At 40.8% G+C, this 16,908-nt stretch overlaps 1 protein-coding gene and 1 pseudogene across 10 annotated transcripts in view; both read left to right on the top strand.

The window, feature by feature from the left end:
- PTPDC1 (protein tyrosine phosphatase domain containing 1) overlaps positions 1-16,908 on the top strand; it is a 75,150-nt gene that overhangs the window by 41,784 nt on the left and 16,458 nt on the right. For 2 of the 10 annotated variants that reach the window (XM_060410823.1, XM_004004067.6), the window contains exon 1: positions 8,941-16,535. The exons of the other annotated variants lie outside the window; for them this stretch is intronic. In XM_060410823.1, coding sequence (XP_060266806.1) covers positions 16,235-16,535 — 301 coding nt within the window. In that variant the 5' untranslated portion in view covers positions 8,941-16,234. Of the gene's footprint in view, positions 1-8,940; positions 16,536-16,908 lie in introns of those variants that run through there. 10 annotated transcript variants of the gene reach the window in all.
- Positions 8,941-16,753, top strand: LOC106990927 (large ribosomal subunit protein uL23-like; annotated as a pseudogene).

Raw genomic sequence — 16,908 nt, 5'->3', positions numbered from 1 at the left:
CTGGAGCAGCTGAGAGGAGATTCCCCACGTCCAAGATCAGGAGCAGCAGCTGTGAGGAGATACCCCACGTGCAACTCAGAGAAACCCCAGTAAGATGGTAGGCGCTGGAGCAGCTGTGGGGAGATACCCTACGTCCAAGGGCAAAGGAGAGAAGCCCCAGCAAGATGGTAGAAGTGGCGAATTCATGTTTAGAATCAAACCGCGTTCCCGCCAGAGATGCTAAGAGTGCTCAAACAAACCTTGTGTGCACCAGTACCCAGGGATCCCACAGAGACTGAGACAGAACTGTGAGCATCTCCTGTGGACATAAGGGTCAGCAGTGGACTACCACAGGGACAGGGGCTCTGGGTGCAGCAGACTTGGGTATGGCATAAGCCCTCTTGGAAGAGGTCACCATTAACCCCACCATAGAGCTGCCAGAGCTTACACAGGATTGGGAAATAGGTACTTGCAGGGCACAAACGGAACATTGTGCACCATGATCCAGGAGAAAGGAGCAGTGACCCCAGAAGAGTCTGACCCAGACTTGCCTGTGAGTTTCCAGGAGTCTCCAGTGGAGGTGTGTGTTGGTGGCGGCCTGCTGCAGGGTTGGGCACACTCAGTACACGCATGGAATCTTTTGAAGGAAGTCACCATTATCTTCATTGCCTCCATCATAGTTTGGCCCCAGGTAAATAGCAAGAGAGTTCCAGAAAAACATCTATTTCTGCTTTATTGACTATGCCAAAGCCTTTGACTGTGTGGGTCACAATAAACTGTGGAAAATTCTGAAAGAGATGGGAATACCAGACCCCTTACCTGCCTCTTGAGAAACCTGGATGCATTAGGAAGCAACAGTTAGAACTGGACATGGAACAACAGACTGGTTCCAAATGAGAAAAGGAGTACGTCAAGGCTGTATATTGTCATCCTGCTTATTTAACTTATATGCAGAGTACATCATGAGAAATGCTGGACTGGAAGAAGCACAAGCTGGAATCAAGATTCCTGGCAGAAATATCAATCACCTCAGATATGCAGATGACACCACCCTTATGGCAGAAAGTGAAGAGGAACTAAAAAGCTTCTAGATGAAAGTGAAAGAGGAGAGTGAAAAAGTTGGCTTAAAGCTCAACATTCAGAAAACCAAGATCATGGCATCTGCTCCCATCACTTCATGGGAAATAGATGGGGAAACAGTGTCAGACTTTATGTTTTGGGGTTCCAAAATCACTGCAGATCGTGACTGCAGCCATGAAATTAAAAGACTCTTACTCCTTGGAAGGAAAGTTATGACCAACCTAGATAGCATATTCAAAAGCAGAGACATTACTTTGCCAACAAAGGTCCATCTAGTCAAGGCTGTGGTTTCTCCAGTGGTCATGTATGGATGTGAGAGTTGGACTATGAAGAAAGCTGAGCACCGAAAACTTGATGCTTTTGAACTGTGGTGTTGGAGAAGACTCTTGAGAGTCCCTTGGACTGCAGGGAGGTCCAACCAGTCCATCTAAAGGAGACCAGTCTTAGGTGTTCATTGGGAAGACTGATGCTAAAGCTGAAACTCCAATACTTTGGCCACCTCATGAGAAGAGTTGACTTACTGGAAAACACCCTGATGCTGGGAGGGATTGGGGACAGGAGGAGAAGGGGACAACAGAGGATGAGATGACTGGATGGCATCACTGACTTAATGGACATGGTTTGAGTGAACTCCAGGAGTTGGTGATGGACAGGGAGGCCTGGTGTGCTGCGATTCATGGGGTTGCAAAAAGTTGGACAGGACTGAGCAACTGAACTGAACTGAACTAAATAGCAGGGAGGGAACACAGCTCCACCCATCAACAGAAAATTGGATTAAAGATTTACAGAGCACGGCCCCGCCCATCAGGACAAGACCCAGTTTCCCCCTCAGTCAGTCTCTCCCATCTCTTCCATAAGCCTCTTATTCTTTTCCATCAGAGGACAGACAGACTGAAAACCATAATCACAGAAAACTAACCAATCTAATCACATGAACCACAGCCTTATCTAACTCTATGAAACTATGAGCCATGCCGTGTAAGGCCACCCAAAATGGACGGGTCATGGGGGAGAGTTCTGACAAAATGTGGTCCACTGGAGAAGGGAATGACAAACCACTTCAGTATTCTTGCCTTGAGAACCCCATGAACAGTATGAAAAGGCAAAAATATATGACACTGAAAGATGAACTCCCCAGGTGGGTAGGTGCCCAATATCCTACTGGAGATTAGTGGAGAAATAACTCAGGAAAGAATGAAGTGAGAGAGCCAAAGAAAAAACAACACTCAGTTGTGGGATGTGACTGGTGATGGAAGCAAGGTCCAGTGCTGTAGGAACCTGGAATATTAGATCCATGAATCAAGGCAAATTGACAGTGGTCAGACAGAAGATGGCAAGAGTGAACATCAACATTTTAGGAATCAGTGAACTAAAATGGACTGGAACAGGTGAATTTAACTCAGATGACCATTATATCTACTACTGTGGGCAAGAATCCCTTAGAAGAAATGGAGTAGCCACCATAGTCAACAAAAAATCTGATATGCAGTACTTGTATGCAATCTCAAAAATGATAGAATGATCTCTGTTCGTTTCTAAGGCAAACCATTCAATATCACGATAATCCAAGTCTATGCCCTGACCAGTAATGCTAAAGAAGCTGAAGTTGAATGGTTCTATGAAGACCTACAAGACATTTTAGAACTAACACCCCAAAACGATGTCCTTTTCATTACAGGGGACTGGAATGCAAAAGTAGGAAGTCAAGAAACACTTGGAGTAACAGGCAAATTTGGCCTTGGTGTACAGAGTGAAGCAGGGCAAAGGCTAATAGAGTTTTGCCAAGAGAACGCACTGGTCATAGCAAATACCCTCTTCCAACAACACAAGAGAAGACTCTACACATGGACATCACCAGATGTTCAACACCGAAATCAGACTGAAAATATTCTTTGCATTCAAAGATGGAAAAACTCTATACAGTCAGCAAAAACAAGACTGGGAGCTGCCTGTGGCTCAGATGATGAACTCCTGATTGCCAAATTCAGACTTCAATTGAAGAACATAGGAAAACCACTAGACTATTCAGGTATGACCTAAATCAAATCCCTTATGATTATACAGTGAAAGTGAGAAATAGATTTAAGGGACTAGATCTGATAGAGTGCCTGATGAACTGTGGACAAAGGTTCATGACGTTGTACAGGAGACAAGGATCAAGACCATCCCCAAGAAAAAGAAATGCAAAAAAGCAAAATGGCTGTCTGAGGAGGACTTATAAATAGCTGTGAAAAGAAGAGAAGCGAAAAGCAAAGGAGAAAAGGAAAGGTATACCCATTTGAATGCAGAGTCCCAAAGAATAGCAAGGATAGATAAAAAAAAGCCTTCTTCAGTGATCAGTGCAAAGAAATAGAGGAAAACAGTAGAATGTGAAAGACTAGAGATCTCTTCAAGAAAATTAGAGATACCAAGGGAACATTTCATGCAAAGATGGGCTAAATAAAGAACAAAAATGGGATGGACCTAACAGAAGCAGAAGATACTAAGAGGTGGCAAGAATACACAGAAGAACTGTACAAAAAAGGTCATCATGACCCAGATAATCACAATGGTGTGATCACTCACCTAGAGCCAGACATCCTGAACTATGAAGTGGGCCTTAGGAAGCATCACTACGAACAAAGCTAGTGGACGTGATGGAATTCCAGTTGAGCTATTTCAAATCCTAAAAGGTGATGCTGTGAAAGTGCTGCACTCAATATGCCAGCAAATTTGGAAAACTCAGCAGTGGTCACAGGACTGGAAAAGGTCAGTTTTCATTCTAATCCCTAAGACGGACAATGCCAAAGAATGCTCAAACTACCACACAATTGCACTCATCTCACACACTAGTAAAGTAATGCTCAAAATTCTCCAAGCCAGGCTTCAACAATACGTGAACCGTGAACTTTCAAATGTTCAAGCTGGATTTAGAAAAGGCAGAGGAACCAGAGATCACATTGCCAACATCCGTTGGATCATCGAAAAAGCAAAGAGAGTTCCAGAAGAACATCTATTTCTACTTTATTGACTGTGCCAAAGCCTTTAACTGTGTGGATCACAACAAACTCTGGAAAATTCTCCTAGAGATAAGAATTCCAGACCACCTGACCTGCCTCCTGAGAAATCTGTATGCAGGTCAGGAAGCAGCAGTTAGAACTGGACATGGAACAACAGACTGGTTCCAAATTGGGAAAAGAGTTTGTCAAGGCTGTATATTGTCACCCTGCTTGTTTAACTTACATGCACAGTACATCATGTGAAACGCTGGGCTGAATGAAGCACACACTGCAATCAAGATTACTGGGAGAAATATCAATAACCTCAGATATGCAGATGACACCGCCCTTGTGACAGATAGTGGAGAAGAACTAAACACCCTCTTGAGGAGAGTGAAAAAGTTGGCTTAAAGCTCAACATTCAGAAAACTAAGATCATGGCATCCAGTCCCATCACTTCATGGCAAATAGATAGGAAACAGTGGAAACAATGGCAGACTTTATTTTTTGAAGGGCTCCAAAATCACTGCAGATGGTGAGTGCAGTCGTGAAATTAAAAGACACTTACTCCTTGGCAGGAAAGTAATGACCAACCTAGACAGCATATTCAAAAGCAGACACATTCCTCTGCCAACAAAGATCCGTCTAGTCAAGGCTATGGTTTTTCCAGTGGTCATGTATGGATGTGAGAGTTGGACTATAAAGAAAGCTGAGCACCGAAGAATTTATGCTTTTGAGCAGCCATCAAAAAGTCTACAAAAGTGCTGGATAGGGTGTGGAGAAAACGGAACCCTCTTATACTGTTGGTGAGAATGCAAACTAGTATGGCCACCATGGAGAACAGTGTTGAGATTCCTTAAAAGACTAGAAATAGAACTGCCGTGTGACCCAGCAATCCCACTGCTGAGCATACACGCCAAGGAAACAAGAATTGAAAGAGACACGTGTACCTCAGTGTTCACTGCAGCACTGTTTACAATATCTGGGACACGGAAGCAACCTAGCTGTACATCAGCAGATGAATGGATAAGGATGTGTGGTACATATACACAATGAAATATTACTTAATTATAAAAAAGAACGCATTTGAGTCAGTTCTAATGAGGTGGATGAAACTGGAGCCTATTATAGAAAGTGGAGTAAGAAGGAGAAACAGAAAGAGAAACACCAATACAGTATATTAATACATAAATACAGAATTTATAAAGACAGTAATGACGACTCTATATGGAAGACAGCAAAAGAGACAGATATAAGGAACAGACTTTTGGACATGTGGGAGAAGGCAAGAGTGAGACAATTTGATGTATATTGAAACATGTATATTACCATATGTAGAACAGGTTACCCATGCAAGTTCAATGCATGAAGCAGGGCACTCAAAGCTGTTTTTTTGGGACAACCCAGAGGGAAGGGGTGGGGAGGGAAGTGGGTAGGGGGTTCAGGATGGGGAGACACATGTACACCTGTGGCTGATTCATGTTGATATATGGTAAAACCCACCACAATATTGTAAAGTAATTAGCCTCCAATGAAAATAAATAAAATTTTTTTAAAACAGCAAATTAATTCTGAAGAATGAATTAGTGAGCTGGAAGATAGAATAATGGAAATCACCCAATCACAGTTAGCAGACAAAAGGACAAATGAAAAGAAAAAATGAAACCAACATATTTAACCTATGGGATGCCAATTTACGCATAATAGAGATTCCTGAGGGAGAAGAAAGACATAAGGGGATTGAAAATTTATTTGAAAAAATTATTGCTGAAAACTTGCTAAATTGAAAGGGGGAAAATATCTAGGTACAGGAAGTAAGTTCAGTTCTGTCGCTCAGTCGTGTCCGACCTTTGTGACCCTATGAATTGCAGCACGACGGGCCTCCCTGTCTATCACCAACTCCCGGAGTTCACTCAAACTCACGTCCATCGAGTCGGTGATTCCATCCAGCCATCTCATCCTCTGTCGTCCTCTTCTCCTCCTGCCCCCAATCCCTCCGAGCATCAGTCTTTTCCAATGAGTCAACTCTTCACACGAGGTGGCCAAAGTACTGGAGTTTCAGCTTCAGCATCATTCCTTCCAAAAGAACACCCAGGGCTGATCTCCTTCAGAATGGACTGGTTGGATCTCCTTGCAGTCCAAGGGACTCTCAAGAGTCTTCTCCAACACCACAGTTCAAAAGCATCAATTCTTTGGCCCCCAGCTTTCTTTACAGTCCAACTCTCACATCCATACATGACTACTGGAATCCATAGCCTTGACTAGACGGACCTTTGTTGGCAAAGTAATGTCTCTGCTTTTGAATATGCTATCTAGGTTGGTCATAACTTTTCTTCCAAGGAGTAAGTGTCTTTTAATTTCATGTCTGCAATCACCATGATTTTGGAGCCCCCCAAAATGAAGTCTAACACTGTTTCCACTGTTTCCCCATCTATTTGCCATGAAGTGATGGGAGCAGATGCCATGATCTTGGTTTTCTGAATGTTGAGCTTTAAGCCAACTTTTTCACTCTCCTCTTTCAGTTTCATCAAGAGGCTTTTTAGAATTGCTTAATTCTTCTAGTTTATTGCTTATCTGAGAAATTTTTTATCTCTCTTTCTAAATGATAATCTTGCTGGGTTGAGTATCCTAGGTTGCAGGCTTTTTACTTTCAGGACTGAATGTATTGTGGTACTTCCTTCTGACGTGCAAAGTTTCTGTGGAGAAATCATCTAATAGCCTTACTGGGAATCCCTTAAAACTGACTGTTTTTCTCTTGCTGTCTTTAGAATCCTCTCTTTAACTTTTGTCATTTTAATCATGATGTGTCTTGATATAGGTCTGTTTGGGTTCATCTTGTTTGGGACCGTCTTTACTTCCTGTGTTGGCTTAAAGCTCAACATTCAGAAAACTAAGATCATGGCATCTGGTCCCATCACTTCATGGGAAATAGATGGGAAACAGTGGAAACAGTGGCTGACTTTATTTTGGGGGGCTCCAAAATCACTGCAGATGGTGATTGCAGCCATGAAATTAAAAGACACTTACTCCTTGGAAGGAAAGTTATGACCAACCTAGATAGCATATTCAAAAGCAGAGACATTACTTTGCCAAGAAAGGTCCGTCTAGTCAAGGCTATGGTTTTTCCAGTAGTCATGTATGGATGTGAGAGTTGGACTGTGAAGAAAGCTGAGTGCCTAAGAATTGATGCTTTTGAACTGTGGTGTTGGAGAAGACTCTTGAGAGTCCCTTGGACTGCAAGGAGATCCAACCAGTCCATTCTGAAGATCAGCCCTGGGTGTTCTTTAAAAGGAATGATGCTGAAGCTGAAACTCCAGTACTTTGGCCACCTCATGAGAAGAGTTGACTCATTGGAAAAGACTCTGATGCTGGGAGGGATTGGGGGCAGGAGGAGAAGGGGAAGACAGAGGATGAGATGGCTGGATGGCATCACCGACTCAATGGACGTGAGTCTGAGTGAACTCCAGGAGTTGGTGATAGACAGGGAGGTCTGGTGTGCTGCAATTCATGGGGTCGCAAAGAGTCTGACACAACTGAGCAACTGAACTGAATGGAAACGTATTCGAAAGGAAATACTGGAAGGTCTTCTCTGAATAGAAAAAAGCAAGTGTCTATAGGGAAGGAAAAAAATCACAATAGGAAAGGCAAATATATAAAAGAATTGAAGATCACTTAAGCTAGTACATATGTTTTGAAAAGCAATAAAATTTTTTGTGAAAATGATTATAATAAACAGCAAAAGGATAAACAAAGTATAAAAATAGGATATAAAAATAATAAAATGGAGAGGAGTAAGAAAATGTAGATCTTTTAAAATGTGTTTGAGCCAATATGACTACCAGTGTAAAACAAGTAGATATAGTAATGAGTTAACATATTTGAAATCTAGGGTAACCACAAGTCAAAAGCATAGATTCACAAAAACCAAAAAGAAAACTCAACCCTAATACAGTAGGGAAACACAAAAGAAAAAACAAGGAATTCCCTGCATTCCAGTGGTTAGGACTCTGTTCTTTCACTGCCAGGGCTTGAGTTCATTCCTTGGTCAGGGAATTAAGATCCCACATGCCATGCAGTATGCCCCCCCCCAAAAAAAATTTCTTTCATTGTTAGTGGACTAAATGCTTCAATCAAATGACACAGAGTGGCAGACTAGATAATAAAAGAAGATGCTGCCAACAGGAGACCCACCTTAGGGTGAAGGACACACATAGATTGAAAGTGAGGGAATGGAAAAAGGTATTTCCTGCAAATAGAAATGACAAGAAGGCAGGGGTGGCAATACTTATATCAAGCAAAATAGACTTTAAAACAAAAACCATAAAGAAAGATAAAGAAGGACCCTGTATATTGATAAAAGGGTCAATACAAGAAGATACTACGCTCACTAACATATATGTACCCAATATAGGAATACCTAAAACAAATGCTAGCAAGAAAAAAGAAAAATTGATAGGAATATATTAATATTAAGAGACTTTAAAATCCCACTGACACCAATGGACAGATCTTCCAGACAGAAAAATCAGTAAGGTAACAGAGATCCTAAATGACACAATACAACAGTTATACTTAAATGATGTACTCAGGACATTACATTTCACTCCCCCCCCTTCCAAAAAAAAATGGAAAATAAATTCTTTTCAAGAGCACATGGAATATTCTCTAGGATAGACTACATATTAGGACACAAGCCCTAACAAATTTTAAAGAGCATAAATAATTTCAAGCATCTTTTCTGACCACAGGAGCATGAAACTAGAAATTAACCACAGAAAGAGAAGTGAAAACAAGGTTACATGGAAACTAAACAACATGCTGCTAAAAATCCAGTGGGTCCATGATGAAATGGAGAGATTTTTTTTAATTACCTCAAAATAAATGACAATGAAAACACAAATAGCTTTTCATGAAGATGGCGCCGAAGGCGAAGAAGGAAACCCCTGCCTCTCCTAAAGCTGAAGCCAAAGCAAAGGCTTTGAAGGCCAAGAAAGCAGTGTTGAAAGGTGTCCACAGCCACAAGAAAAAGAAGATCCAGACATCACCCACCTTCTGGCGGCCCAAAACACTGCGGCTCAGGAGGCAGCCCAAATATCCTCAGAAGAGCGCCCCTAGGAGAAACAAACGACCACTATGCCATCATCAATTTCCTCCTCACCACCGAGTCAGCCATGAAGAAAATAGAAGACAACAACACACTGGTATCCATTGTGGATGTCAGGGCCAACAAACACCAAATTAAACAGGCTGTGAAGAAGCTCTATCCCATTGACATGGCTAAGGTCAATACCCTGATCAGGCCTGATGGAGAGGAGAAGGCATATGTTCGACTGGCTCCTGACTATGATGTTTTGGATGTTGCCAACACAATTGGGATCATCTAAACTGAGTCCAGCTGGCTAATTCCAAATATAAAAGTTTTCACTATGAAAAAAAAAAACACACACACACACACAACTAGACAAAAAGAAGATGTGGTACAATGAATATTACTTGGCTATAAAAAAGAATGAAATAATGCCATCTACAGCAACATGGAGGGACTTAGAGATTGCCATACTGAATGAAATAAGTCAGATAAAGAAAGACAGGTGTTATATGAAGTCAGATAGAAAAAGACAGGTATCATTGCTTATATGTGGAATCTTTAAAAATGGTACAAATGAACTTATTTACAGAACAGGGGATCTTCCTGGCTTAGAGATCGAACCTGCATCTCTTACATCTCCCACATTGGCAGGCAGATTCCTTACCACTAGCACCACCTGGGAAGCCCCTGTGTATTTATGGAAGGAGGGCTGTTAGGAGGAGCCCTGTGTTGTTGGATTAGAATTGCTAACAGCTGCATGAACTCTCAGTTTTCAACATAAATGCATGCATATATAAATATGGATGTAAATGTGTGGTGTATGTGTGTGTATACGTGTATATATTGTACGCATTCTTTAGTTCTATCCACTGAGAATGCCTGCAGGCAACAACTCTTTAACTGTAGTGACCACACGTAGCATCTGGGCTTGGTTTCTAAATATCATTTTTCACCATAAACACCAGAACTTATTAGATCTAATTATGAGGAAGCAGACACACCCAAATTGAGGAAATGTTCTACAAAATAACTGGTCTGTACTCTTCAAAAGCCAAAGGTATCGATATCAAGGAAGGACTGAGGAACTTGTTCTAAAGTGAAATAAATGAGAAGACAACTAAAAGTGTGTGATTCTAAACGTTGTGTAGTATGATTTTACTATAAAGAACATTGAGATAAATCAGTGGAACTTGTATGAGGTCTAAGAAATAGTGGGCAACTAATAATATACAATTATAATTTTCTGATTTGGGGGAATTTTGGAGAATTTTTTGTGGGAAATATACACTAACTTATTTAGAGTAATAGAGCAGCATATCTGCAGCTTATTCTCAAATGATTCAAGAAAAAAAATTTTTGTATTATACATAAAACTTTTCTATAAGTTTGAGATTGCATCAAAAAGTAAAATCCTTTCCAAATATTTTTAAAATTAAAACTAAATTGTTCAACTCTGTTGAATGTGTGCTAAAAAGTAAAAATAAGACAACTATAAAAAGGACCATCAGAGACCTTCAGTTCAGTTCAGTTCAGTCGCTCAGTCGTGTCCAACTCTTTGCGACCCCATAAATCGCAGCACACCAGGCCTCCCTGTCCATCACCATCTCCTGGAGTTCACTCAGACTCACGTCCATCGAGTCCATGATGCCATCCAGCCATCTCGTCCTCTGTCGTCCCCTTCTCCTCCTGCCCCCAATCCCTCCCAGCATCAGAGTCTTTTCCAATGAGTCAACCCTTCGCATGAGGTGGCCAAAGTACTGGAGCTTCAGCTTTAGCATCATTCCATCCAAAGAAACCCCAGGGCTGATCTCCTTCAGAATGGACTGGTTGGATCTCCTTGCAGTCCAAGGGACTCTCAAGAGTCTTCTCCAACACCACAGTTCAAAAGCATCAATTCTTCGGCGCTCAGCTTTCTTCACAGTCCAACTCTCACATCTATACATGACCACAGGAAAAACCATAGTCTTGACTAGACGGACCTTAGTCAGCAAAGTAATGTCTCTGCTTTTGAATATACTATCTAGGTTGGTCATAACTTTCCTTCCAAGGAGTAAGCATCTTTTAATTTCATGGCTGCAGTCACCATCTGCAGTGATTTTGGAGCCCCAAAAAATAAAGTCTGACACTGTTTCCCCATCTATTTCCCATGAAGTGATGGGACCAGATGCCATGATCTTCGTTTTCTGAATGTTGAGCTTTAAGCCAACTTTTTCACTCTCCACTTTCACTTTCATCAAGAGGCTTTTTAGTTCCTCTTCACTTTCTGCCATAAAGGTGGTGTCATCTGCATATCTGAGGTTATTGATATTTCTCCCGGCAATCTTGATTCCAGCTTGTGTTTCTTCCAGCCCAGCGTTCCTCATGATGTACTCTGCATATAAGTTAAATAAGCAGGGTGACGATATACGGCCTTGACGTACTCCTTTTCCTATTTGGAAGCAATCTGTTGTTCCATGTCCAGTTCCAACTGTTGCTTCCTGGCCTGCATATAGATTTCTCAAGAGGCAGGTTAGGTGGTCTGGTATTCCCATCTCTTTCATAATTTTCCACAGTTTCTTGTGATCCACACAGTCAAAGGCTTGGGCATAGTCAGTAAAGCAGAAATAGATGTTTTTCTGGAACTCTCTTGCTTTTTCCATGATCCAGCAGAAGTTGACAATTTGATCTCTGGCTCCTCTGCCTTTTCTAAAACCAGCTTGAACATCAGGGAGTTCACAGTTCACATATTGCTGAAGCCTGGCTTGGAGAATTTTGAGCATTACTTTACTAGCGTGTGAGATGAGTGCAATTGTGCAGTAGTTTGAGCATTCTTTTGCATTGCCTTTCTTTGGAATTGGAATGAAAACTGACCTTTTCCAGGCCTGTGGCCATGAAACAGATCACAAATGAAAATAGCAAATGAAGTCAAATTTTCTTTTTAGAAGTTTATCTGTAAAGGGAAGAAGGCAGGGGTTGGGGGACTCTCTGAAGAAAATGAATTATAGTGAAGGATCTGGAAGCAATGACTATTAATGTTTGTAAAAATTAAGATTTGCAATGGGGGAGTCTTGGAGAGGTTCTGTCTTCAGATATTTGAAAACCTTGCAAGTCAGAGAGATGCTTTATTTTTCATTTTTAACTTCCCTGATAGCTCAGTTGGTAAAGAATCTGCCTGCAATGCAGGAGACACTGGTTCAATTCCTGGTTCAGGAAGATCCCCTGGAGAAGGAATAGGCTACCCACTCCAGTGTCCTGGCCTGAAGAATTCCATGGACTGTACAGTCTGTGGGGTTGCAAAGAGTCGGACACGACTGAGCGACTTTCGCTTTCAAAGGGAGGAACCAGGACCAATGTTTACAGAGAAATGGATTTTGACTCAACAGTAGGAAGCATCTTGAGCTGTCAAACAGTTGAATAGTTAATTTCCTTGTGAGAAATGAGTCTCATGTCACAAAAAGTGGAAAAAAGAGGAGCTAAAAAGTCAGTGTTCTAGTCTAGCTCCTGGAAATGACTGCTTTATTGACTTAGGACTGAGACTACATAGACATGTGACTAAATGGACATGAGACTCTATGGACATGTGTATGAGCAAGCTCCAGGAGATGATGAAGGACAGGGAAGCTTGGCGTGCTGCAGTCTGTGGGGTTGCAAAGGGTCGGACATGACTGAGCGGCTGAACAAGAACAACAACAGCCTATCTCTGTGGTTGTCAGAAAAAAAGTTTTTTTAGCTTTTAGATGTCTATTGAAAATATGGCCCTTCATAAAATTACTCTTGCTTTAAAACACTTCCATTTTATATAAAACATGAAAAATACTAGAAATTAAGTAGTCTTGTTGCTCCTTTTAAGAAAAAGGCTTCATTTTTTTTCCAATTGCTAATTTAAATAAATATTAAAATGTTAGTCTGAACAATTCATCATTAGCAATCTATATGATTCATCCCAATTTAAAATTTTTAATTGATTTTTAGGATGTAATACAAAGTCTTACAGAGGTGTGAAACAAAAAGTATGAGTATTAGTAACTAAATTGATCCACAAAATGAATAAAATAACTATTTTTTAAAATAATACAAAAAAGAGAGACCAATTTGTACTAATTTGGTACAAGTTCTAACATGTTTTATTCCATGAATTAGAAGATAATCCCTTTAAAGTCATGGCATGATTGCTTTTTGGCAACATTCTATGAATGAAAACATGGTTATGTGGAGATATGGATTTCTGAGGTCACGGAGGTTGGCAAAATAGCTTATCAGGGACAGCATCTCTTGATCTTTATTTTAATGCTGTGTTCCTCTCTGACTTCAGGAAAAACCTGTGATTTGCTATAAAATATTACTCCTTTCCACTTGTATAAAGTTAGTTGTTCAAACATGTAAAGTCAAGTAAATAAAAATATGAGCCTTGCACACCAGTCATATCATCTCTGGTTTAATGAAGGAAAAAATAGAAGTAAAAAATTTTAATCCTGAAAATATATAATACCTTATTTTTAAACAATATAATAATAGCCTAAATAGTCAACAGCTAAAGAATGACTAGGTAAATTATAATGCATCAAAATCTTGTGCATCCACTAAATGAAAATAAGACTAAAGCAAAATGGGAAGGTGTTGGCTATGCTGCTTAGTAAAAGCAGGGGAAATTATTTGCAATTATGACTACAAATAAATAGAAAATCTACGTGCCTGTGGACAAATATTGAAAGGAAGATGAGTTTAGGGGTGGAATGAAAGGTACTCTTCCCTATTGTAACATCGTTTGGCATAAATAAAAACTGATTTTTAAAGGTGGATTTGGCTATGAATTGGGCATTTTTAAAGGAGTAGTTTGGAGCATGCAGTAGTGAGGTTGACAGTTCTGACATGTCTTGGGGAATGGAGGCCTCTGCTCTGTCTGTCGTGCCCACAGGTGGGTAGCACTCCAGTTCAGCACCAGACAGTGCCAGTGTATCCCAGCACCCCTGGGTGCCCCAGGTGAGTGAGCAAGGCAAGAATATGCTGAGAGGGAGGGCTGCAGTCACCTTTTGGATTCCTGTTTGCTTTCACTCTACTTTACTGAAAGCCCAAACTCAGTGTCCCTGTCTGGTAACTCAGCCCACTAAGTGGTTGCATATTTATTTGAGGCCAGACCAGTTCTTAAGATTTCACAGCAGAAATTATTCCTGAGATGATAGAAAAATCTTCCCTTCCTTAGCTTGGTCCAGACAAGTCCTATCCTCATCAAATTCATTCTCATTTTCAGAACTGTTGAGCGCAGAGTCACTTGGACTCTCATGTCCTTAGAGCTGCACAGATCAGGCATTTCCTGCTCACTGGTTGAGGCCTCCTAGTTGCTGCCTCACATGCATTTTCATCTCAGATGGAGATTGCCTGCTGGGTTTTCTATGGCACCTTCTCGTTATGGACTGCATATTTACTGACTTAATTGTCTTGTTGCTGCTCGCTTAGACTTGAAGTCTTGGCATGCAGTGCAGTGTCCGCCCCTATACTATCTTGCTCCCACACTTACTGTCACTGTCCCAGCAGGCCCTCAGTCCTTGACTTCAATCCCTGTCTTTGCAGGGAGTGTTAACCCTGAGAAACTTGAGTCAGACTCCTGTTCCCCAACAGCAGACTCAGACTCCTTATTTTGAGCATTTAGGGCCTCTTGACATCAGGTTCCAGCATGCTTTCCTCACCACATCCTCTGTACTTTCCTTTCCTTTAAAACTGTGGAAGCTGTGCCTTCTGAATAGACTACATTAGAAGAAATTCTTTTTCATTGCTGTTTACAAAATGACAGGGGCAGGATGCTACACTCAAATTTAGACACCAAGTTGAGCTGCTGTATCTTATTTGACAAAACATATCCATTTGGAGAAATGGGGATGTGTTTTAAAAGGAGCAAGTTTTAAAGCATTATTAATTATTAAAATAGAACAGAACAAAGCAAAGAGCCCTATCTGTGACAATAGTTTGTTTCCATCTGCACATGGCCAGAATACCATTTGGAGAAACAGAAAGAGAAAAAGACACGGGGTGGGGTGAGGGTGTTGCAGTTTGACATTAACAAGAGAGGAGGCGGACAATGGGTGGTTGTTAACAATTTCTGTGTTCTTTATATCCTTTATCCTCAAGTTGCAACCTCCCCCTCATCCAGTTCCTTTAAAAAATGTGATACTTAGTGGATTTTCTTCCTGTGTCTCTGCCAAGACATTATTGAAGCTTCTCTTTCCCCTTAGTCAGCAACAAAAGACACAGAAGCATGTCTTTTGAGTTTTTGAGGGCTGTAGTTATGACTGCTGTAACTATCCAATAACCAAGAATTGGATTTTCACATTCTGAAAATAGAAATATGAAAATAAATGTCTTTGGTTAGTATACCAGCCCTCAAGATGTCTTTATTTCTTCTCTCCAAGCATTTCTTAAGTTGTTCTATAAAATAATAGAGGGTTTCGGGCTTCCAAGGTGGCCCACTGAAAGTCTACCTTTAGTGCAGGAGATGCGAGTTCAGTCCCTGGGTCGGGAAGATTCCCTGGAGATGGAAATAGCAATGCACTCCAGTATTCTTGCCTGGGAAATCCCATGGACAGAGGAGCCTGGCAGGCTATAGTCCATGAGACTGTGAAAGTGTCAGATATGATTTAGCAACTAAACAAAAAATAGAGGGATTTTTGGCTTTGAAAAATGATGTTTTAATAATGTTAGAGGTATCTAATATGTCCCACTTTATTACAACTAACTTTTTATCTGCCCTGTTCCAGAGAGGAGTAGAAAGAGAATATTTTTCAAAATATTCAGAGAATAGATAAGAAAGGAAGAACAAAATTTTGGTATTTTAATAATGTGTGTGTTTGCATCATAAAGACATTTTTCTAAATTCATTACAATATTTTAGATATAATTCTCTGAGCAGTCAGATCTTTTTGACGGTATTTGAGAAACAGTAGAAAAGTCACATTTTAGGTATAATCTATTTAAAATACATGTTATTCTTCCCTGTATTCGAACAATCTGTTCAAAACACAATCCATTCATAAGGGATTTTGCTTGTACAGATCTGAGTGGGAATCAGTACTTTCTTTGTTTGTCACTATGGAAACAAGTCAGCCTATCCTGAACAGCAGTTAGATCACGCAGAGTGATGCTCACATCTCAGTGTAACTTCATCATGGAGCAGGCTGGCGCTGACATCTCGCCTCCAGCTCTTCCCTCCTGGAAGCCCAGCACCATGCAGGATCCACCCCGGAGGCTCTCTGCTGTGCCATTCCTCAGCTCCTTTTTCGAGGGTCGTCGCCACTCTGCCTCTGACCCTATCCTGCGGCTGCAGCAGGGGCGGCGCAGCTCTGCTGCCAAGGTGCTGTCCTCGTCCTCTCTCCAGGTGATGGTGGCCATGTCCTCTGTCAGCTGTGCTGAGAGAAACCCAACTTGCCCCGAGAGAAAAAGTAAAGCTCCTTTTCTTCTTAAAGATTGACACACTTTTGAGTTTAAATACAGTGATTGTGAAGAAGCTATGCTGTGTTTATACCTTTTAAAATTTTGAGAATTCTGTGTTATACTTTCTATTGTCTGTTATGCTAAGAGATTCAGTAGACATGTAATAGATAAAAATGATTGAATGTTTTATGTTTTTTTTCATTAAAAATGTAGTTCTTGTGTAAAACTCATTTCTTTGTAGAAGATCTGCTGTAACAGTTTGTTCCTTTTCATTACCAGTACCCCATATGGAGATTCTTGTGTGCAAGGGCCTTTTCCGAAGTAAAGGATAGTGCACTTATATGAAAGGGAAACAGTTTTATTCCTGACAAAATGAAGGGG

Source organism: Ovis aries, chromosome 2 (assembly GCF_016772045.2).
Source record: "Ovis aries strain OAR_USU_Benz2616 breed Rambouillet chromosome 2, ARS-UI_Ramb_v3.0, whole genome shotgun sequence".
Lineage (NCBI taxonomy): Eukaryota > Metazoa > Chordata > Mammalia > Artiodactyla > Bovidae > Ovis > Ovis aries.
The sequence above is the reverse complement of the archived record's forward strand: the minus strand, read 5'-3'. Positions and strand labels throughout refer to the sequence as shown.